The following is a 23,465-nucleotide window of genomic DNA, read 5'->3' on the forward strand; positions in this document are numbered from 1 at the left end:
AGAACTAAAATCCCTTGAACTGAATTTAGAAACTTAGTAGCTCATGTTCATGGCTTACAAAAGAAAATAAAATGGAAAAAATCTAAAACTATGAACGTAAATGGAGAATGAAGGTGTTGAAGGCGTGTTGAAGGTCTGAATGAATGTCTATCTCTGCTGCTACCAAAGATGTCTTTATAATCAAAAACCTAATCCCAAAGATAAGAACCAAACTTGGAAAATTTTTAAAATTCAAAAAGACAGATTCTTTGCTCTGCAATCATGGCCAATTTTCAGCCACTTACCTTGCGATTCTGTCTCTGACTTCTTCAGGAAAGTTGTAGCCCTACTTCTTAGCTTTCCAACGAGTACTCATTTGCCAAATCGGGGGTCTACAGCCCAAGTTATGGGCCAAAAATCAAAATTGGTTCTAACAGAGTATCCAGCCCATAAATTTGACTTCATTGCCATTTTTAACTACCAAAACGATGTAGTCTTGTCTTCAGCTCTTCATAAAAATTGAAGAGGTGGTTCTTAAGGTTCAATTGGGCCTGGGTTTGCTTCATTTGGATATCTGGAGCTCCAGATATAAAATAATTCCCAAAACTGGTCGTGACACATCAAGTGTGGGCTTTTGTAATAGATCCATAGCTAATTTTTACAACCTTAGAGACTGATTTGGGCTTTAGTCCCTCTTTGTCATTTGTAGTGCTCTGACTTAGCTTTTCAATAAATTAAACAGCATTAGATTTGGAGATCTACAACTTTAGAAATATTTGAAAAATACAGCAAATGTCACATTAATACAAATGCTAAAAATTTCTCCATTTAACACTATTATTCCAACTGAATTATACTTTAATCAACAATTATTCTAAAAATATGTCTGATTGATAATTATACTTTAATCAACTGAATTAGGCATAAAAATACACTAGAAACACTAAATGTGATGGGAGTAAAATTAATAAATTATGCACTTATCAAATTCCCCCACACTTATTCCATGCTTGTCCTCAAGCATGATTAAACTCTCAATCAACTCCAGTTAGAAGTTCACTTAACTTTACCCTATCACAATATTCTCTAACAAAAAATTAAAAGTTTGAAAGAAGAGGTAAGTAAGGTAATAACCATCATAACAAATTCCATCAACACCATACCACTATATCAACAATTCTCCAACACAAAATAAAAGGCTTAAAATCAATTAAGCTCACACAATTAAAGTTCCACAAAATTTTAAATCAATCCACACCAAAACACTAGGCTAATTTATCAAGGCACAACAATTATAGCTCTTTGCAAATCTTAGGGGAGATAGAAATGGCCTTTTTTTAAAAAAAAAAAAAATTTGAAATTGGTACTTCTCTCTTGTCACAGTTGCTTTTTTTTATTATTTTTTTATTTTAACCTTCACCTTTAGAAAAGTACCTTGCTCATATCCTAACTAGCTTTTGGCTTGAGAATCGACATGGGGTTCATGAAGACCCCTGGTTACTTTGCTTAACTAAAATAGCAGAGCAATTTTCAAGTTCAGCCTTTTATTTCCCCTAATTTATGCATCTACATATTATAAAGTGTCCTGATAGATTAAACAAAGTTCTGAAATATGCATGACACTAGTTTAAAGCACACATAACTAATCATTTCACCATTAAATTAAGCCTAAATGATTTATGCAGAAAAAAAATTGCTCTATGATATGGAGAAGAGGGAAAATCCATCATTAAAGTTACTATTACCTTGCATAAAATCTCAAACATTCAACCTAAAATAGAAAAGTCATTTCAAGGATAAAGTACTTTTCTTCGAGAGTTAATATAGAATCATAAATCAAGCTTATGAGAATGATTTTTTTTTAGATGTTAATTAAAAAAAATTGCAGCAACAAATTTCAAACTCCTCCCCCACACTTACTCCTCACATTGTCCCCAATGTAAAGCCCAAATGCAAAAGAAAAGGTAAAAAATGCTAGAAAATAAAATAAGATAAGGGAAAGAAAACAAATCTGATTGTGGCTAACAAGCCACTCATGGGTTGCCTTCTAAGAAGCGCTTTTGTTTATCGTCGTTAGCTCGACATGGCAAAGCTCCTTAATCCACATAAATTGGGTTACTCAATTTGAGCTCCTCCACTGAATGCTCCTGAAACCCCTCATAAAATGGCTTGAGTCTATGACCGTTAACCTTGAATACTTTGTTAGTTCCTAAACTTTGAATTTCAATTGCACCATAAGGAAACACATTAGCAACAACAAAGGGTCCAATCCAACGAGAACGCAACTTACCAGGCATCAGTTTCAATATGGAATTATACAATAAAACTTTTTGCCCAACCACAAACTGCTTCCTTAGAATTAGTTTGTCAAGAAATGCCTTAGTCTTTTCTTTATAGATCCTAGAATTCTCATAAGCTTCAAGTTGAATTTCCTCTAATTCATGCAATTGTAATTTTCTTTCCACACCAGCAGTGTCCAAATCCAAATTACAATGTCTAATAGCCCAATAAGCCTTATGTTCTAACTCCACAGGAAGGTGACATAACTTACCAAATACCAATCTGTAGGGGGATATACCTATGGGTGTCTTATAGGCAGTCCTATATTCCCACAAAGCATCATCTAATCTAAGGCCCCAATCCTTCCTATTCGGCTTCACTGTCTTCTCTAGAATGGACTTTACCTCTCTATTAGACATCTCAACCTGCCCACTTGTTTGAGGATGATAAGCTATAGATACTCTATGGAAAATACCATATCTCCTCAATAATGCTTCAACAGTTCTATTACAAAAATGCGTGCCCTGGCCACTGATTAAAGCTCTAGGAACTCCAAACTTGCTAAAAATGTTTGACTTGATAAAACCTACAACAGCTTTAGAATCATTAGTCCTGGTGACTTTGGCTTCCACCCATTTCAAAACATAATCAATAGCAAGTAATATATAAACAAAGCCAAAAGAAGAAGAAAATGGACCCATAAAATCAATACCCCATAAATCAAAAATCTCACAAATAAGTATTGGATTCTGAATCATCTCATTCCTACGAGATATACTTCCTGTTCTTTGACATTACTCACATTTCTTACAAAAAATATAAGCATCACGAAATATGGTGGGCCAATAAAAACCACTGTCCAATACCTTCCTACCCGTTCTCTTAGGTCCAAAATGACCTCCACAAGCATAGGCATGATAAAAAGCAAGAATAGATTGAATATCATTATCAGGAACACATCTCCTAATAATTTGATCTGAACAAAATTTCCACAAATACGGGTCATCCCACACATAATACTTAGCCTCACTTTTCAATTTCTCTTTCTTAGCTCTACTCAAATTAAAAGGCACAATCTTAGTAACCAAATAATTCACCAAATCAGCATACCAAGGGATCATACATTGCAATTTAAATAACTGCTCATCAGGAAAAAGTTCCCATAAAGGAACTGGCTCTTTTTGTGTCACTAACCTGCTCAAATGATCTGCTACCAGGTTCTCAGCTCCTTTCTTATCTTTGATTTGAAGATCAAATTCTTGCAGCAGAATGATCCATCTAATCAACCTTAGTTTGCTTCCTTCTTTGCCAAGAGATACTTCAATGCTGCATGATCAGAAAAGACAATTACGTTAGAACCAAGCAAATATGACCGAAATTTATCTAAAGTAAAAACTATAGCCAAAAACTCTTTTTCGATCATAGAATAATTGCGCTGAGCTGAATTGAGTGTTCTGGATGCATAATAAATCACATGAAAGAGCTTCTCAACACACTGCCCTAAAACTACTCCCACTGCATAATTACTCGCATCACACATAATTTCAAATGGTATAGTCCAATCAGAAGCCTGGATAATAGGGGGTGATGTCAATGCAGATTTCAACTTGTCAAAAGCCTCTTTGCACTCTTCACTAAATTCAAAAGAAATATCTTTTTGCAAGAGTCTAGACAAAGGCAATGCTATCTTAGAGAAGTCCTGAATGAACCTACGATAGAAACCTGCATGACCAAGAAAAGAGCGTACTTCCCTCACAGTTGTGGGGTAGGGTAAGTTCACAACTAAATCAATTTTAGACTTATCCACCTCAATACCCCTATTAGAGACAACATGACCCAAAACAATCCCCTGTTCCACCATAAAATGACACTTTTCGTAATTCAAAACAAGATTTTTCTCAATGCATCACTTAAGAACAGAAGTCAAATGATGTAAACATGTATCAAATGAATCACCATACACAGTAAAATCATCCATGAACACCTCAATGCAATTATCAATGTAATATGAAAATATGCTCATCATGCATCTCTGAAATGTGGCAGGTGCATTACAAAGCCCGAAGGTCATCCTTCTAAAAGCAAAAATTCCAAAAGGGCAAGTGAAAGTAGTATTCTCTTGATCCTCTGGTGCAATCACAATTTGATTATATCCAAAAAAGCCATCAAGAAAGCAGAAATAAGACTTACCTGCTAACCACTCAAGCATCTGATCAATGAATGGCAGTGGGAAGTGGTCCTTCCTTGTTATTGAATTCAGCATGCGGTAGTCTATGCACATTCACCATCCACTCTGAATCCTTGTTGGAACAAGCTCATTATCTTGATTTGCTACCACAATGACTCCTGATTTTTTTGGCACTACTTGGACTGGACTTATCCATTTACTGTCTGAAATTAGGTAAATAACTCCTGCATCCAGTAGCTTTAAAATCTCCTTCTTCACAACCTCCATCATCTGTGGGTTCAACCTCCTTTGAGCTTCTCTACTTGGTTTAGCATCATCTTCCAGTAAAATCCTATGCATGCACACTGATGGACTTATACCTTTGATGTCAGTTGTTGTCCATCCAATTGCTTCCTTGTGTATTCTCATAACTCTAATCAATCTTTCTTCTTGAAGCTTTGTTAAATTACTTGAGATGATAACTGGAAGTGTTTCATTATCTCCCAAGTAAACATACTTCAAATGCTAAGGTAAAGACTTGAGTTCAAGAAATGTTGCTTACACAATAGAAGGTAATAATTTTGTGTGAGATACAGGTAAGTCAATCTTTGATACTCCATACCTTTTTGGAACAGGAGGTAATGACTGCAATGCCATCACTGCATCTTGAACCTCTACACTTAATGGCTGATTGGTACTGACTTCTTGAATTCCTTGATTAATCACCACTTCTAACTCATCCTCCATGCTTAACTCAAAAACATCCTGCACAAATGTATCAACAACATCAATAGAAAAGACATAATGATCATCAGCAGGATACTTCATGGCATCAAAGATATTAAATTTGACAGTCTCTCCATCAAACTCCATAGTTAAGGTACCATCATCTACATCAATTTTTGTCTTGGTAGTTTTCATGAAAGGTCTTCCAAACAAAATCAAAGCTGACTTTGATGTGGGAGCACTATCCTCCATATCCAGAATGTAAAAAATTGGAGGAAAAATCAATTCTCCAACATGCAACAACACATCCTCAACTACTCCCAATCGGTAAGCATTAGAACAATCAGCTAACTGAATAATGATACTGGTTTCTTTCAAAGGAGCCAAATTCAAAGTCTGGAAAACTGAATATGACATAACATTAATAGATGCTTCTAAATCTGCCATTGCACGTTCAAATCTAGAATCACCTATTTTGTAGGGAATAGAAAACCAACCTGGATCCTTACACTTAGGGGGTATTTTCCTCTGAATTAATGCTGACACATTTTCCCCCACACTGATCTTCTCATTATTCCTCAACTTACACTTTGTAGTGCATAATTCCTTAAAGAATTTAGCATACCTGGGGACTTGTTTGATCGTATAAAGTAAAGGTATATTAACCTCTACCTTTCTGAAAGTCTCCAAAATTTCTTTCTCTTGTTCTTCTTTCTTAGTCTTAGCCAACCTGCAGGGGAATGGAGGAAGAACAGAATTATTAATCTTATTCAGTTTAGGTTCAGTATTTACCTCAACTTCAGGAACTTCAGACTATTTTGCTCCTTGCTTCTTCTTTTTCATTGACTCATGTGGAGTCTAGTTATCAACTTCTTTCCCACTCCGCAATACTATAGCACTTGCATTTTCTCTGGGATTCACAACGGTTTGTGATGGAAGCTTTCCAGAACCTTGAGCTTTAAGCTTACCCACAGATGAAGCTAACTGACCAATCTGCCTCTCTATATTTTGAATGCTATTTCTGGTCTCCTGTTGAAACTATTGTGTATTGCTAGCCAAAGCCTTAACAATTTCATCAAGTGACATACCTTGATTTGAGGGGGCCGAAGGTGATTGATTCACTTGTGATCTCTGCTGTTGATATCAATTTTGTACTGGTTGATTCCCATAACTCTAATTGGGATGATCTCGCCATCCCGGATTATAAGTATTAGAAAAGGGATCATACCTGCATTGTGGTTGTCCATAATTTGCTACTGCATTAGCATGTTGCATTGATTCATCCTCTTGTAATGCAGGACACATGTCAGTAGCATGACTGGAACCCGAACAAATTCCACATACCTTAACTGTTTGTATGTTCCCTACAGCCAATTGCCTCACCAAAGAAGTTAAATCAGAAATCTGTTTCTCAAGGTTAGATGTACTTACCTCTTTAACCTTCTTAGGTGTGTGATCCATTCTCATTCCAAACTGCTGAGAGTTTGCTGCCATGTTAGCAATCAGCCTCCTTGCTTCTTCTGGTGTCTTATCAACCAAAGCTCCTCCACTAGCAGCATCTATCATACTGCAGTCCATTGGTAGAAGTCCCTCTTAGAAATACTAAATTAAAAGTTGCTCACTTATTTGATGATGGGGACAACTTGCACACAGCTTCTTAAATCGCTCCCAATACTCATACAAACTATCTCCATTGTACTGTCGGATGCCACAAATTTCTTTTCTTATGTTAGCGGAAGACGGAAAATAGAAAATACAAAAAAAAATATCCGCTTCATCTTATTCCGTGAGTTGATAGATCCAGAAGGAAGGTAATACAACCAATCCTTAGCTGTGCCTTCCAGTGAGAAAGGGAAAGCTCGAAGCTTAATCTGGTACTTTGAAACTCCTTGAGGTTTCATGCTAGAACACACAACATGAAATTCCTTTAAATGCTTATGTAGATCCTCACCTGAAAGACCATGAAACTTAGGCAACAAATGGATTAGTCCAGACTTTAACTCAAAAGCAACATTTAAAGCAGGGAATTGAATACACAAAGGTTGTTGGTTTAGATCAGGAGTAACCAACTCTTTCAAAGTCCTAGCAGCCATGGTTTCATTTTCGGAATCTGAATCTGAATTTGAACTTAATTCCCTTGGAGATTGGACTCCTTCAGATGTACTCGGAATCTGCCAAGCTTGCTTAGCCAATTTTCTTAACTGTTTAGCTGTTTTTTCTATTTTTGGATCGAAGAGCAACTCACCAGATTGAGAAGTTCTTGTCATAAACAAAAAAAAAGTCAAACTAAAAACAGAAAAATGCCTCAAAACCCTAGAAAATGATGGAATTTGGCCTCAAGAGGGTGGGGCCAAACAATCTTATGAATTGATTGGTCTTGATCAAAACGTCGTTTCCTTCAAAACAAGTATAGAGCCCCCTCTTAATTTAACAAAAAATCTGTCGATGAATAGTAACACCGTAATTTTCACCAAAACCTAAAAACAGCAACACTTCACAAACAGAGTTAATAACAAAATATCCTAACGCTAAAAACACGAAATCTAATGAACTTTCAGTCCCCGGTAACGGCGTCAAAATTTCTAATGGTTATCGATTCCACCAAAAATTAACTGAAATTACCAGTAATGAAATATTTTCAGAATGAATGCAATAAGTGGTAATCCAGGTCGAACCCTGGAGACTGAACTAGTAAATTTCGTGCACTTGTGTAATAGAAAAAGAACAAAGGTTGGGGGGGAGGGGGGGTTGTGACACTAAATCAGAAGAAATCAAGTTCAGAAATTAAAGAGCTAATTTAGATATGAAACTCTCAATTTAAACAAACTTCAGTCCAAGGTAATTCGCATTCCAATGCATGACTCGATCATTAACAAAAGAAATACAATTATCTCTTATTGAATACTTAACGTAGATTTACCAAACAGTGAGGTAAAACCCCTAACTTCCCTATACTCATCAATTCGAGCCCAGCACTCTTATTGACTCTAATTATTAACTGAATTAGTATTAAGCAATCCTCATCAAATTAATAACTGCTTTAAGAACAGGAAGTAGTTAAGCTTGAACAACGATTTATAAAGCATAAATCATTTAATTCACCCTATTATTTCCTTAGGTTATTATCGAAAACTTGGATCATAATCAATAAAACCTAATTGCTACTCACATTCAATCTTACACAATAATTACGGATTATGAAGATGAACTAGCAATTGATCACATCAAACAATTAACTAATAGGCCTTTTTAGCAAGTCATTCAATAGATCAAAAATAATAAAATCAAGAAACAATAGATATTCAGAAAGGCATAATTTAAAATAAGAACTTGGTCTCACAAATCATGCATAAGAACTAGAATCCCTTGAATTGAATTTAGAAACTTAGCTGCTCATGTTCATGGCTTACAAAAGAAAATAAAATGAAAAAATCTAAAACTATGAATGTAAATGGAGAATGAAGGTGTTGAAGGAGTGTTGAAGGTCTGAATTAATGTCTGTCTCCACTGCTGCCAAAGATGTCTTTATAATAAAAAACCTAATCCCAAAGATAAGAACCAAACTTGAAAAATTTTTGAAATTTAAAAAGATAGATTCTTTGCTCTGTAATCATGGCCAATTTTCAGCCACTTTCGTTGCTATTCTGTCTCTAACTTCTTTAGGGAAGTTGTAGCCCTACTTCTTAGCTTTCCAACGAGTACTCATTTGCCCAAATCAGAGGTCTACAACCCAAGTTATGGGCCAAAAACCGAAACTGGTTCTGACATAGTATCCAGCCCATAAATTTGACTTCATTGCTATTTTTAACCACCAAAACGATGTAGTCTTATCTTTAGCCCTTCATAGAAATTGTAGAGGTGGTTCTTAAGATTCAATTGGGCTTAGGTTTGCTTCATTTGGACATCTGGAGCTCCAGATATTAAATAATTTCCAAAACTGGTCGTGACACATCAAGTGTGGGCTTTTGTAATAGATCCATAGCTAATTTTTACAACCTTGGAGACTTATTTGGGCTTTGGTCTCTCTTTGTCATTTGTAGTGCTCTGACTTAACTTTTCAATGAATTAAACAGCTTTGGATTTGGAGACCCACAACTTTAGAAATACCTGAAAAATACAGCAAATGTCACATTAATGCAAATGCTGAAAATTTCTCTATTTAACACAATTATTCCAATAACTCTCTAAAAATATGCCTAATTGATAATTATACTTTAATCAACTAAATTAGGCATAAAAATACACTAGAAACACTAAATGTGATGAGAGTAAAATTAATAAATTATGCACTTATCAGTCTATATAGAAAATGTTTCTCTAATTTATCAAGAACTAACAGAAAGCTCACAGTATAAGATATTAAAAAATTATAGTACTTACCAGCTTCTCTTCAAGTTTGTTCAGGCCAAAAATCTTTAGTCGAACTTCAGCATCTTCAGTTGAAAGTCAGTTCTTACTTCTTAGTTGTTCAAAAACTTCGTCTAGTGGCAAGCGTTCCTGTAAAATGAAGTTGTTGTGACAAAAAATAGGAAGAACAGATACAGAGAATGAAACTCAACAATCAGTCAGATTTCATTAAGAATCAAGAATGAATCCGTATATAGTTGGTTACAACTTTATATCTGATCATATCTAATAACCTCAAAACAACTTCTTCCATTTCCCTCTCTTATAACAAACTACCCTTGCAACTTGTGTTACACTCATTTCATATAGGCATTTTAGGGTAGTTTTGCATCCATTTTGCCCTCATATTTTAGTGTATTTTATGTTTTTAGCTTTATTTTATCTTATTTGTTAATTTTAGATACTTTATATTTGATTTTCGTAATTTTGTTGTTTTTGATAGGATTTTGTGGCAAATCGAAGATCAATGAGTGCAATAGGAAGTGATTTGAAGAGATTTGGAGTTCTTTAAGCATGGAGGAAAGTTGAAGAAATCAAGCCTTGAAAGAGCAAACCAGCCGAAATTTGCTTGAGACTTTGCTTAAGATCATGCTTAGGGTAAAGCGGCAGTGCTTAAGGTGCAGCACAAGTCAAGCATGAGCAGAAAAGTCCATTTTACTCTAAGTCTGCTGAGATTTGCTGAAGGTCTGCTTAACCTTAAGCGACGGTCGACCAGCTGAAATCGCTAAAAGTCGCTTAGGGTTAAGCCAAACCCTAAGCGGCACTTGAAACGTGAAAAATGCTGCTGACTTGGATAATTTTACACCTCATTTCCTATCCACTACTTGGCTCTTATTTACTTTTAGGGCAGCTTTTTGAGACGATATAAATTCATCATTTCCTAAATTTTGCCACAAGAGGAAAGGGAGAAAAAACAAAAAGGAAAGAAAATTTAATAGAAAGAGAGAGAGGAGACGCCAAATTTCTCTTGGGGAGGAGCTGCTGCACCAATTTTGGAGCTCCAGAAACCAGAGACTTTGGTTCTTCTATCTGGGTTTTTCTATTTTAGTCCTCTTATCATGTTTTTCTTTACTTTTCCATCAATCTTTCTTGTAAATACCATTATGAGTGAGTAAACTCTTTAGATTTCAGAGTTGGGAAACATGTTTTAGATTAATTTGTGGATTTGGACTGGGTATTTCCTTATTTTACATAAATATGAGTTTAGATTCCTTCCTTGTGTGCTTGATTTACTTGCCTAATGTTGGTACCCATTGGGTATTGTGTTAATCTTTGATTGAAGGACCGAAAGGTGAAAGTCATTGATAGATAATGAAGGATTGGAACTTAAAATCACCTAGATTTAGAAATAAACTAGGATTTTAAGAGGAATTAATTATTGGTTACAAAACTTAATGGGTTTTAAAGTAATCAAATAACATACGAAAGTAGGTTTGGTTATTTTAGAACACACTTTGGTTTGCTTGAAAAAGATATCAAAGGAATTTAGAATCAATTTCCTTCAAACTCTATTTTTCCCTAAAAATTGGAATGCCCAAGACAAATCCCAATTAATTTATGCATAAACCCCCAACTCTGGAATCACTTTTAGCATAATTAGACTTTGATTTGAATTACCCATTGTTAATTTAGTTTAATTGCAAACTAGATCTAGAATTTATTTGTTTGCCCTTTTACCCATTTCAATTAGATTAATCAATTTACCTTGCTTATTTACATTTACCATTTATTCATTAATCATTAGCCCAAATAATCGCTTCATTCATAGTTTGGTACTTAAACAGCAAATCCTCGTGGGAACGATACTTGATTCATCACTTTATTACTTGAGACGACCCGTATACTTGCGGATAAGTCACATCAAGTTTTTGGCGCCGTTGCCGGGGATTTGATTTTTGTTTGATATTGAACAATTGTTTGTTTGGTTAATTTGGGCATTTAATTTTATTTTTTTTCTACCATTTTACTTTGAGAATTTGTTTTTTTTTTTTCAGGTGCTTTATTTTATGAGAAGGACAAAAAGTGAAGTAATCAATTTATTCTTTGATCCAGAAATAGAAAAGACAGCAAGAGCTTTGAGAGCAGAATCTAAAAGGAGAAAAGCTGAAATTAAAGCTCAACAACAAGAAGAAAGAGCACAAGAGCAAGGGCAATTACAAGAAGAAATGGCAAACAACAACAACAACCGCTCTGTGAAGGATCATGCCTATCCTAACATTGGAGATTTCATGCCAAGTATCACAAGACCAAGGGTAGAAGCTAATAATTTTGAACTGAAGCCTGCACTCTGTCAGATGGTACAACAGTCACAATTTGGAGGAAATCCAAGTGAAAGTCCACATGTGCATCTAGCACACTTTCTTGAGATCAGTGATATGTTGAAGATAAATGGAGTTTCTGATGATGCAATTCGACTCAGATTATTTCCTTTTTCTCTAAAGGACCGAGTTAGAGAGTGGTTACATTCTTTGCCACCAGGTTCTATCACAACATGGGATGAACTTTCTCAAGCATTTTTAGCTCAATATTTTCCACCAAGCAAGACAGCTAAGCTAAGAAATGAGCTGACTTCTTTCAAACCTAGAGATGATGAGAGCTTGTATGAAGCATGGGAGAGGTACAAGGATTTGCAAAGGAGATGTCCACATCATGGGATTCCTAAGTGGATGCTTGTTCAACACTTTTACAATGGAGTTTCACCAGCTATTAGAAGTACAATTGATGCATCTTCTGGAGGTGATCTTATGGAAAAATCTGAAGATGAAGCTTTTTCTGCTCTTGATAAAATTGCTTATAACAACTACCAATGGAGTTGTGAGAGGAATGAGATCAAGAAACTAGCTGGTATGTTTGAGCTTGATGCCATGAATATGATTAATGCTAAGTTTGATGCTTTGACAAGGAAGATGGACAAGCTAAGCATGAAAGTAGATTCTTCAGCTGGAGGTTCTAGTAATTCAGTAGAAGTTGGGGCTGCAAATGTCAATTGTGCAGCAGATTTTTCTGCACTTAATCAAGATTTTTCAAGTGAACAAGTGGATTATGTGGGGAACTACAATCAAAGACCAGGTGGTAACCCATTTTCTGCAACTTATGATCCAGCATGGAGAAACCACCCCAATTTCTCTTGGGGAGGTAGACAAGGGCAAAATCAGAATTTTCAGCAACCTTCTGGGTATCAACAAAATCAGAATTTTCAGCAGAATAGAGGTCCTCCTCCTGGGATTTCTAAACCTCAAAATGCACCTGCTCCACCTCTACCACAACAAGCACAACCAGACAAGACAGCTAGATTGGAAGCTATGATTGAAACTCTACTTGTGAGCCACCAAAGTCAACAAGAGATGATTTCTCAATTAGCATCTAAAGTGGATCAAATGGCAACACACAACAAGATGTTAGAGAATCAAATAGCTCAACAGGCTAGCTCTTCAAATAGTAAAGCTTTTGGGAAGCTTCCTAGCCAACCTGAGAATCCAAGAGAGCAGTGCAATGCTGTTACTTTAAGAAGTGGAAAGGTAATGGGGGAAGAAAACGAAATTGGAGTAAAGTTGAAAGAAAAGAAAGATGAGTGTGAGAGTGAATCCACTTCAACTAAAGCTAAAGCTAGTAAGGAAGCAAATGAAGAGAAAGAAGATAAAAAGAAAATAGAAGAGAAATATGTGCCTCCTGCACCGTACAAGCCACCATTGCCCTTTCCTCAGAGGTTTCATAAAGCACAATTAGATAAGCAGTTTGGGAAATTCCTTGAAGTTTTGAAGAAGTTGTATATCAACATTCCATTCACCGATGTCATTTCTCAAATGCCTTCTTATGCTAAGTTTTTGAGGGAGATTTTATCAAATAAAAGAAGGTTGGAAGATTATGAAATTGTTGCACTTACTGAGAAGTGCAGTGCTTTATTGCAGAACAAGCTCCCACCTAAGCTGAAAGATCCTGGAAGTTTTTCCATACCATGTCACATTAGAGAAACAAGTATTGAGAGAGCATTATGTGACTTGGGGGCTAGTGTTAGCTTGATGCCACTTTCCATATGTGAGAAGTTAAAGGTTGGAGATCTAAAGCCCACAACTATTTCTTTGCGATTGGTAGTGAGATCTATAAAGTATCCAGTTGGGATTTTAGAGAATGTACCATTAAAAGTTGGGAAGTTTTTCATTCTAGTGGATTTTATTGTACTAGAGATGGAGGAGGATGTAAGAACGCCCATCATACTTGGAAGGCCATTTTTAGCCACTGCAGGAGCTAATATAGATGTAAAGAATGGGAAATTGAAGTTGACAGTGGGGGAGGAGGAAATAGAGTTTAATTTATTCCAACATTCCAAGGAACCAGCTGTGATGAATTCTTGTTATAGGGTAGATGTTATAGAGCATGATCTTTGGCTGAAGTTACTAAACTAGAGGAAAATCAAGCTATTCCAATGCAATGCAATCAGCATAAAGTGCGAAAGAAAAAGTCAGCTTCACCATCTCATTTGATTAACAATGAAGCTTCAAAAGTTAAGCTCAAGCCTCCATCAAAATCACTCAAAAGAGGATATTCATCTAAAGTTTGTAAGAATATTCTTCAAGATATAGTTGGGATTCTGAACAGAGCAATAGGTATTTTCACATATAATGGGAAAAAGTTGAAGTATAAATTCATTTCAACACCTGTTGTGAAGGGAGGTAATATTTTCCAATTCCAACCACCATGAGCTTTGAAAAGAAGGTCAAGCTTAAGACCTTAAACAAGCGCTTCTTGGGAGGCAACCCAAGCGTATCCTTTATAGTTTATTAATTTTCCATTTCTTTTTATTTTCAGTTTCAGTTTTTACCCTCATTAAACTCAAAAGTGACATTTGTTTATCTTTTGTAGGTCATTCATGAAGATTGGGCAAATTAACACTTGTAGCAAAAAGAAAGAATTGAAAGGAAGCAAGTATAAGCAAAATTCTGCACTTTATCCAGTGCCTGTGAACAGTAACACCTTTAAACTTGTGCTAAATTGCTGATATTGCAATCTACTTGATAGCACATGTTTGATTTTGTGTCTTGTGTAAATTTTGTGAAATGCAACTTGCATAAGGATCAATTTTGATATTTAGGACTGATGTGAGCTTCATTAAAGTGCAAAAATGGTGTTTGTTAAGTTTTACCTTTTAGTGTATATATAATTTTGTAGTCTGTCAGGAATTTACATGTTTTTGTTTGAATTGCTGCTAGTTTTTTGATTGCTGATTTTATTCTTGTTCATGCTGCTTAAAAGGTCAATTTCTATGTCTTTTCTGCAATTTTTGAATGTTTGGAACTTGTCTCAAATGCTGCTGAAAATGTGCTTTTGGTATAAGTTTAGAAAGGAGACCATTTCATTAAGTTTGCAAAAAGGTAGTCACAATTGGTGCCTCAATTGAACCATGCTTGTAAAAAGCTAAAAGAACATGTGCTATGCTTACTAAGTTTATGAGAGATGATGAGCTTAAAATTTTCAATTTTATGGTGTTTGTGTGTATTTGGTAATTGCTGAGGGTCATGATAGCATTCCATAGCATTTGGACTGTTTTTGGTAAGTAAAACCACAATTTTTCCCAAAACCTGCCGAAACTTGCTGATGATGTTGCTTACTAAGCAAAGTCCTATGCAAATTCTGCTGAACCTTATGCTTAACCCCAAGCATGGCCCAAATTACCAGATGTCTGCCCCACATTTTAAAAAGCCCAAAACTTCCACCATTTTTATAAAACCCTCACCCACACTCACGATAAGCCACAACTCTCATTCTGCCAACTCCCTTCCCGCACCATTTTTTCCGGCAATTTTTACGGGAAGCTGAAAAGTTTCTTTCTTTTCATTAAATGGTGAGAACTAAAATGTGGTCCACCCACAAACCCAAACCCAAACCCAGCAGATTTCGACACTCTGTCAAATCGAAAATGGGTATTCCATCCTCCCTACCCACAAACCCTAACCCCAGCCCCAATCCGCTGCTCCCTCAGTCGCCACCACCGCAAACGCCGCCGCTACCTGAATCACCACCGCCTCAGTCACCACCACTACCCCCAAGCCAAACACCAACTCTCATTCCGCCGACCCCCCTCTCGCCACAAACTGAACCGCAAAATGAAACACCCATTTTCGACACTCAGTTCCCAGAACCAATGCCTGAACCTGCTCCTACTCAAACGAAGTCTAAAGGTAAAACTAAAAAGGCTGCAGGTAGACTCAAGAAAACCCCTGTCGGAAAACGAAAAAGAGTACCCTCTGTTCCTTTCGACCTAAACTCTCCACCTCAACCTTCCTCTGAACCGGTCAGCAAAAGGACTAGGTCCTCCTCGCAAATTCCACCACCAGCAGTCCAAACCCCTGTATCTCAGTCGCCCTTAAACTCCCCAGCAGCACCTGTGTCATCTGCCGATAATATAGAGGAGGTACTCTCTCCATTACCTTGGGCTTTTAAGGATATGGATATGAAAAATGCTTATGAGAGATTAGTCTCTAAACCTATTTTGGCAAACAAATATATGGATGAGCAGATTTTAAAAGAATTAGGCATTTATGACTCTGTATTTGCCTATTTAGATGCTATCAGCTGGATTAAATTTGCTAGGATTAGGGAACCAGTGTACAAGGATTTGACCCTGGAATTTTTGAGTTCTTTAAGGTTGAATTTCAAACCAACAGTACCTGAGCATAAGGATGTGATATATTTTCGATGTGCTGGAATTGATAGGGAGTTAGACATGGATGCTATGAATGCAATTTTTGGTTTTCAGGATTCGGGCTATAAAAATATTGAGTGGCAGCAAACTGTTTATGATCCTGTTCAATTCTGGAAAGATATTGCACCTTTTGGGGGTTATTATAGACAGAGGACTGCAAAAGCCTCTAGGATAGTTGATCATGTGTTGAAATACCTCCATAGGTTCATTTCTTACACTGTTTTAGGAAGGGGACACAGTAACAGTATTATGGGTGCTGGAGACTTATTTTTCTTGTGGTGCATGAAGGAGAGAAAACAAGTAAGCACAGCCCATTTCATAGCTACTCATTGGCACCAAATTGTCACAAAGCATACCAAAGGTAGTATAGTTTTTGGGGGGTATATAACTGCTATAGCAAACTCATTTAGCTTTGATGCTAGTCTATATAAGCTGCTGCCAGTTTCTGGTGAATCATATATAGACAGCACAATGTTGCTACACATGGATGTTTGTGAGAAAGTAGGCCATACCTATACTCTGTTACAGCAGCATCCTGAAGCCAGTGGTACTGCAGACCCCACTACCTTTGCACCAGCAGAACCCCAACCAACCACTACCCCACAGTTTTCAGCAAACATTTTGTCCCTCTTAAGATCCTTGGAATCCAAAATAGCAAGTTTCACTGTCCAACCATCTGTTCCCTCACCTGACACCACAGATATCCTTGCTACCTTGAAGAGCTTAGAAGTCAAAATTGATACCATGGGTCAGCAGCAGGTCAACCAAAAGAAGAAGCTAGAAAAGAAACTTAAAAAGAGATTTTTATCTCTTAAAAAGAAACAGAAGCAGCATCAACTTCAAATGTTGGAACTCTACAACAAATTGGCCCAATCTTATAACAATTTATATCATTGGGGCCAAGACATGTTCCAAGAAATGAAAGACCTCACAGAAAATTTGGAAACTGCTTCTGAAGCTTCAGATCACAATGAACCTACTGCAGGACCTGAAGCAGACCCTGGTGCAGCAACAAAGCCTTGACAGCAGAGCTTGATCAGTAGCAATAGTTTTAATTTCTGTTCTAGGTTTATTTTGTAATCTGTTTATTTTAATTTTCAAACTTCAGTAATAGTTGTAATACTTTGGTAATTAGTTTTTATGATTATACTTGCACTTCTTTCCTTTAGTTTACTTTATTTTATTTTATTTTCTGCTATGGACATAGTTACTCTGTGAATGCTTTTTGGTTTAATTCTTGATTTAACTGTTAGATCTTATTTCTTTACACTTTTTCATCTTCTTGCTCATTATTTTTGCACTTTATCTTTTCTTCAATCCTAATTTTGTTGACATTGAGGAGTTGCACAATTTTCTTTGAACCGCATCTGTTTCACATCATTTGGAGGTAACAGCTTACTCTTTTACTATTTATGCTTATGGTATGTTGCCAATGCTTATGCTTTCGTTTTACCCTACGCAGCAGGTTAAGCAACATCTTAAGCAGTATAAATTTATACATTTGGGATACTTTTTCACATTTTTCTCTCTAAAGCTTCATTGTTAATATCATTTTGAGCTAATTTTGGAATTCTTGAGCTTATATTGATTTAATCCCCAATTGTATATATTTCATTAATTGATTAGTTCAAACAATTTTGCCCATCTTTGCATTCATTTTAAACATTGAGGACAATGTTTCATTTGAGTTTGAGGGTGAGGGCAAAATTTTTGCAAAATTTTTAAATTTTTCTTTAAAATTTTCATTCGTTCATTTATTGCATTTCATTCATTCATATATAGATAATTCATACACTTATACATATACCACACACATGTCTGTACTTATACACATACATTTGCATATAGTTTTCATATAGATTACACTTAGTTTTAATTTGATTTATGCATTCATTTTAGGATCATGCATATCATAAAAATAATTTTTACCTTGTCCTTAGAGGATTGAGAATTGCTTTGAAGAGCAATTAAGCTTACTTTTAGAAGGGTTTGATGGATTGAAAGTTCTAGATAGGTGCAAAGTTATTAGATTATTGCTTTAGTTTATATCTTCTTAGCCAAGGGCCACCCAATCAATTGCATTGACTTTGAGTGCCTAGAGAAAACTCTAAGGTGAGAAGTAGCTAATTGATGTCTCACCAATCCTAGAACAATCTTTCTAAACCTTTCAAGGCGAAATCATAGCATACGCTTGAAAAAGAAATGATCTAGGCATTCTTTGAATTTTAAACCCATTATTTTAGCCTTAGCCAATCTCACCTTAAAATTTCCCTTTGGAACCAATTTGAGCTTACATTTATCCCTCTTATTTCTTTGGAACCTACATTAATGCCTAGCCATAAACCCAAACACTTACCTACCCTCCATGAGAATAATTCTTTGAGTGATAGATACACTTAAAAATAATAATAATAATAATAATAATAATAATAATAATGATAATAATTAGTTGGGAGAAGTGACTAAAGTAAAAAAAAAAAAAAAAAAAGCTAGCAAATTCAATTATGGTATGTAAAGTAATTCACCACCCAAGTACACAAATAAATGAGTTTGGGGGTGAATTGAAAGGGACAATTATAATTCAAAGTCAATGTTATTTATGTAGTCCCTTTAAAAGCTTCAAAATTATATGCTAGCATTGGTGAATGGTTGTAATGTTCTTTCTCCCAACTCCTTCAGAAAAAAAAAAAAAATTGTGTGTCTTAATCTTTTAATAATTTGATTATTCTCATATTTTGTTACCTTTATCCTTTCTTGTTAACCACATTATCACCCCCTTAGCCACATTACAACCCTTGAAAGTCCTTTTGATCTTTTGATAGTGTTTTGCTACATTAGTGGAGATTGGAATAGGAGAATTGCCTATGGGATTGTGATATCATTAATCCATTCATTTACTTCCATCATTATTTGAGACACTTTAGTTTATGGATTACCCTATAGTCTATTTAGGAATGATTATTCTTTGTAATTGATTGGTTTGGGCTTGATGATATGGATAATTGACCCAAGGCTAAGCGGTGATAACTTTGGTTAGGATTGAATTCTTTGCAGCTTGAAAGTGGGTATACGGTGTGTTGGTGGCTAAAGGTAAGCTTGAGAATTTGGATAAGTAATTCTCATAAATTTAAGGTAAGGTACCCCAAATTGCATTAATTGGTTTTAATTTGCTTGAGGACAAGCAAAGGTTTGAGTTTGGGGGAATTTGTTACACTCATTTCATATAGGCATTTTAGGGTAGTTTTGCATCCATTTTGCCCTCATATTTTAGTGTATTTTATGTTTTTAGCTTTATTTTATCATATTTGTTAATTTTAGATACTTTATATTTGATTTTCGTAATTTTGTTGTTTTTGATAGGATTTTGTGGCAAATCGAAGATCAATGAGTGCAATAGGAAGTGATTTGAAGAGATTTGGAGTTCTTTAAGCATGGAGGAAAGTTGAAGAAATCAAGCCTTGAAAGAGCAAACCAGCCGAAATTTGCTTGAGACTTTGCTTAAGATCATGCTTAGGGTAAAGCGGCAGTGCTTAAGGTGCAGCACAAGTCAAGCATGAGCAGAAAAGTCCATTTTACTCTAAATCTGCCGAGATTTGCTGAAGGTCTGCTTAACCTTAAGCAGACAGTCTGACTGTGAAATTTGCTAAAAGTCGCTTAGGGTTAAGCGAATCCTAAGCATCGCCCAACGTGAAAAATGCTGCTGACTTGGATAATTTTACACCTCATTTCCTATCCACTCCTTGGCTCTTATTTACTTTTAGGGCAGCTTTTTTAGACGATATAAATTCATCATTTCCTAAATTTTGCCACAAGAGGAAAGGGAGGAAAAACAAAAAGGAAAGAAAATTTAATAGAAAGAGAGAGAGGAGACGCCAAATTTCTCTTGGGGAGGAGCTGCTGCACTAGTTTTGGAGCTCCAGAAACCTGAGACTTTGGTTCTTCTACCTGGGTTTTTCTATTTTAGTCCTCTTATCATGTTTTTCTTTACTTTTCCATCAATCTTTCTTGTAAATACCATTATGAGTGAGTAAACTCTTTAGATTTCAAAGTTGGGAAACATGTTTTAGATTAATTTGTGGATTTGGACTGGGTATTTCCTTATTTTACATAAATATGAGTTTAGATTCCTTCCTTGTGTGCTTGATTTACTTGCCTAATGTTGGTACCCATTGGGTATTGTGTTAATCTTTGATTGAAGGACCGAAAGGTGAAAGTCATTGATAGATAATGAAGGATTGGAACTTAAAATCACCTAGATTTAGAAATAAACTAGGATTTTAAGAGGAATTAATTATTGGTTACAAAACTTAATGGGTTTTAAAGTAATCAAATAACATACGAAAGTAGGTTTGGTTATTTTAGAACACACTTTGGTTTGCTTGAAAAAGATATCAAAGGAATTTAGAATCAATTTCCTTCAAACTCTACTTGTCCTAAAAATTGGAATGCCCAAGACAAATCCCAATTAATTTATGCATAAACCCCCAACTCTGGAATCACTTTTAGCATAATTAGACTTTGATTTGAATTACCCATTGTTAATTTAGTTTAATTGCAAACTAGATCTAGAATTTATTTGTTTGCCCTTTTACCCATTTCAATTAGATTAATCAATTTACCTTGCTTATTTACATTTACCATTTATTCATTAATCATTAGCCCAAATAATCGCTTCATTCATAGTTTGGTACTTAAACAGCAAATCCTCGTGGGAACGATACTTGATTCATCACTTTATTACTTGAGACGACCCGTATACTTGCGGATAAGTCACATCAACTTGCTACTGAACTAACAGAATACCCGACACCCATAGCAACTCTTCAACAGCTATTGGATATTCGTTTTATTTGACAAACGCACCGTTTCACATATTGTATCACAATAAAACCCACCCCTCGAAAGACTCCTTATCCTCAAGGAGAAAAGTCTGGAAATCTAATTTGAATTTCATGAGCAAAGACCCAAGTTCAATCTGCTAGAGAAGCTCTCCATTGAATCAACTTTGCTGCCTTATTATTTTTTCTTTTAACAATCCTCTTATCCAAAACAAAAAAAATAGCTTAAACACCAACAAAAGCAAAAGCAACTAACACCAACTTAAATGACAGCAAAAGCAAGCTCCCATTAGAACACCAACAACAATCTCCTGCAATTTTCATTTTACATTGAATTCTTCTCAAATGTCCTTGTCCCTTACCAGTTACACCTACCCTCTTGTCCTTTTGTTTCTTCATTTTACCCTGAATCCTTCCCAAATAATACTTGTCCAATTCCAAGCTAAAATGGGACCATGTGTCTGCACCATGAAAAATGAATTGAGAAGCTAATTCATGTAGGAAGATCTTTTCTTTAATTACAGGACCCAATCTTTCATCTTTAATAACAACAATAATTTGCGTTCTTGAAAGATTTTTCTCAATTACAAGAACCAGAGTATCTGTAATATCATTGCCTTCTTGAAAAGCTTCATCTTCCATAATCTTGCACTTATCCAAGATTTTAGTGCATTCTTTAAGTCTCTTTCTATTAGACCATGGCAGCCCTATAACATCTGCACTACCTTCTTTCCATTTGAAAGGTTCTAAAAACTGGCAGAACACTTGTTGAACCTCTTCTTCAATGGCAGAAACATTTTCTTAAATTGTGTTATCAAATCTTTGAAATCTTACATTTATCTATTGATTAAACTCTTTTATTCCTTGTTGGTCTTCTTTTAAAACTGTCTCAAACTTCTTTTGATTCTCTTTAGCATCAATAACTTCTTCATCATCTGTATCTTGAATCTGTTTATCCTCTTCAACATAATTCCCAAAGCTAGCCTCCAATACACTAACATATTCATCCAAATTCACATTTACTTTGTTACCCTTCACAAACTCTTGGTGTCATTTAATAGCTCGCCCTTCTAGATGTAAAGCAACAACCTTAACTCTCTTCTCATACTCAATACTACCCACTTTAAAGAAATATTCTGCTCTTAATAACCAACCCTCCAAACCCTCTCCACTAAAATGGGGAAATTCTAATTTAGCATAACTATTCGAAGAATTAGCACTTACAGTATTATTTGTAATTAGCACTTGTTCATCTCAATGCCTTCTTTCCAACGTCTCCACATCCTAACAATTCAACCCAGCGATTAAAGACTTCAATTCATCCATTATTCCCTGAAACTTGGTTTTTTGGCCTGCCAACATCTCTTGTAATCTTGCCTCTTGCCTATGCTCAACCTTTATCACCATAGAAGCTAGCTCCTTTCGCCACTCTTGGGATTGTGTCTCCACCCCTGCCATGGCTGTGGATCACCGCTCTGACACCAATGTTGTGACAGAAAATGGGAAGAACAGAATTCAGAGAATGAAACTTAACAATCAGTCAGATTTCATTAAGAATCAAGAATGAATCTCTATATAGTTGGTTACAACTTTATATATGATCATATCTAACAACCTCAAAACAACTTCTTCCCTTTCCCTCTCCTATAACAAACTACCCTTCAACTTGCTACTGAACTAATAGAATACTGGACACCCATAACAACTCTTCAACAACTGTTGGACATTCGTTTTACTTGACAAACGCATTGTTTCACATATTGTATCACAACAGAAGTTTCCAAAGAAGAATCGAAAGTAAAAGAGAAGCCTAGAGCCAATAATCTTGACATTAAGCAAACAGAGAAGCTTTAGGTTTGATATGAAATCTCACTCCTCTCACCCTCTCTCTTGCCTTCACTCTCTCATCATAATTCAAACCTCCTCTATCAAGAAAAATATCTACCAAATCTTATCGTATCCATATATGTCTCTCACCCTTCAATCGAATGTAACTATATATCTACAGTGAAAACAGAAAAGCAAGCACATGCACAAACCACAATAGCAAAATAAAGCATGGAAACTGATTTGAAAAAACAAAATGTGACGGTAATTTGAGAAAGTAACCAAAACCAAGTAAGTCATCAACAATAATGAATTACCCTTCAATTGAGCCATAACCACATAATTGCCTAAAATTTCCCGAGTGGAAATTTCATCACCGAAAGCAATGTATTTTTATGTATTTCTAAGACAACCACCAATATCTTAAGAAATTTGATCCTTGCAAAATTAGGTAAGGAACAAGGCATGATTAACTCCAGCAACAAAATCATACAAACCAAGAACCAAGGACACGAAGTAGAAGCAAAATCCAAGAGCACCC

General features: G+C 35.6%; 2 protein-coding genes and 2 non-coding genes across 4 annotated transcripts; 3 read left to right on the plus strand and 1 right to left on the minus strand.

Annotated features, from left to right (window-relative positions):
• The first annotated feature begins 6,776 nt into the window (after positions 1–6,776).
• On the plus strand, positions 6,777–6,883 carry LOC131172263 (small nucleolar RNA R71). The gene has a single exon (XR_009142746.1). It is a non-coding gene; the product is annotated as a small nucleolar RNA R71 (small nucleolar RNA).
• A 5,225-nt stretch (positions 6,884–12,108) lies between these two features.
• On the minus strand, positions 12,109–12,215 carry LOC131172364 (small nucleolar RNA R71). Its single transcript, XR_009142844.1, has one exon. It is a non-coding gene; the product is annotated as a small nucleolar RNA R71 (small nucleolar RNA).
• An 865-nt stretch (positions 12,216–13,080) lies between these two features.
• On the plus strand, positions 13,081–13,962 carry LOC131171997 (uncharacterized). The gene is made up of 2 exons (XM_058132941.1): positions 13,081–13,325; positions 13,413–13,962. The coding sequence occupies exons 1-2, from the start codon at positions 13,081–13,083 to the stop codon at positions 13,960–13,962; spliced, it is 795 nt and encodes a 264-aa protein (XP_057988924.1).
• Positions 13,963–15,473: 1,511 nt separating this feature from the next.
• On the plus strand, positions 15,474–17,295 carry LOC131171998 (proline-rich receptor-like protein kinase PERK2). Its single transcript, XM_058132942.1, has 2 exons — positions 15,474–15,968; positions 17,245–17,295. The coding sequence occupies exons 1-2, from the start codon at positions 15,474–15,476 to the stop codon at positions 17,293–17,295; spliced, it is 546 nt and encodes a 181-aa protein (XP_057988925.1).
• The last annotated feature ends 6,170 nt before the right edge of the window (positions 17,296–23,465 follow it).

The sequence above is a fragment of the Hevea brasiliensis genome, chromosome 13 (assembly GCF_030052815.1).
Source record: "Hevea brasiliensis isolate MT/VB/25A 57/8 chromosome 13, ASM3005281v1, whole genome shotgun sequence".
Classification (NCBI taxonomy): Eukaryota; Viridiplantae; Streptophyta; class Magnoliopsida; order Malpighiales; family Euphorbiaceae; genus Hevea; species Hevea brasiliensis.

Bases quoted from the DNA above. Each gene is read 5' to 3' on its own strand.
- LOC131171998 (XM_058132942.1), top strand. From the start codon at position 15,474: ATGGGTATTCCATCCTCCCTACCCACAAACCCTAACCCCAGCCCCAAT. The intron at 15,969-17,244 runs GTACTCTCTCCA...AACCTACTGCAG, and splicing joins CTGCCGATAATATAGAGGAG to GACCTGAAGCAGACCCTGGT.
- LOC131171997 (XM_058132941.1), top strand. From the start codon at position 13,081: ATGGGGGAAGAAAACGAAATTGGAGTAAAGTTGAAAGAAAAGAAAGAT. The intron at 13,326-13,412 runs GTATATCAACAT...AAATAAAAGAAG, and splicing joins CTTGAAGTTTTGAAGAAGTT to GTTGGAAGATTATGAAATTG.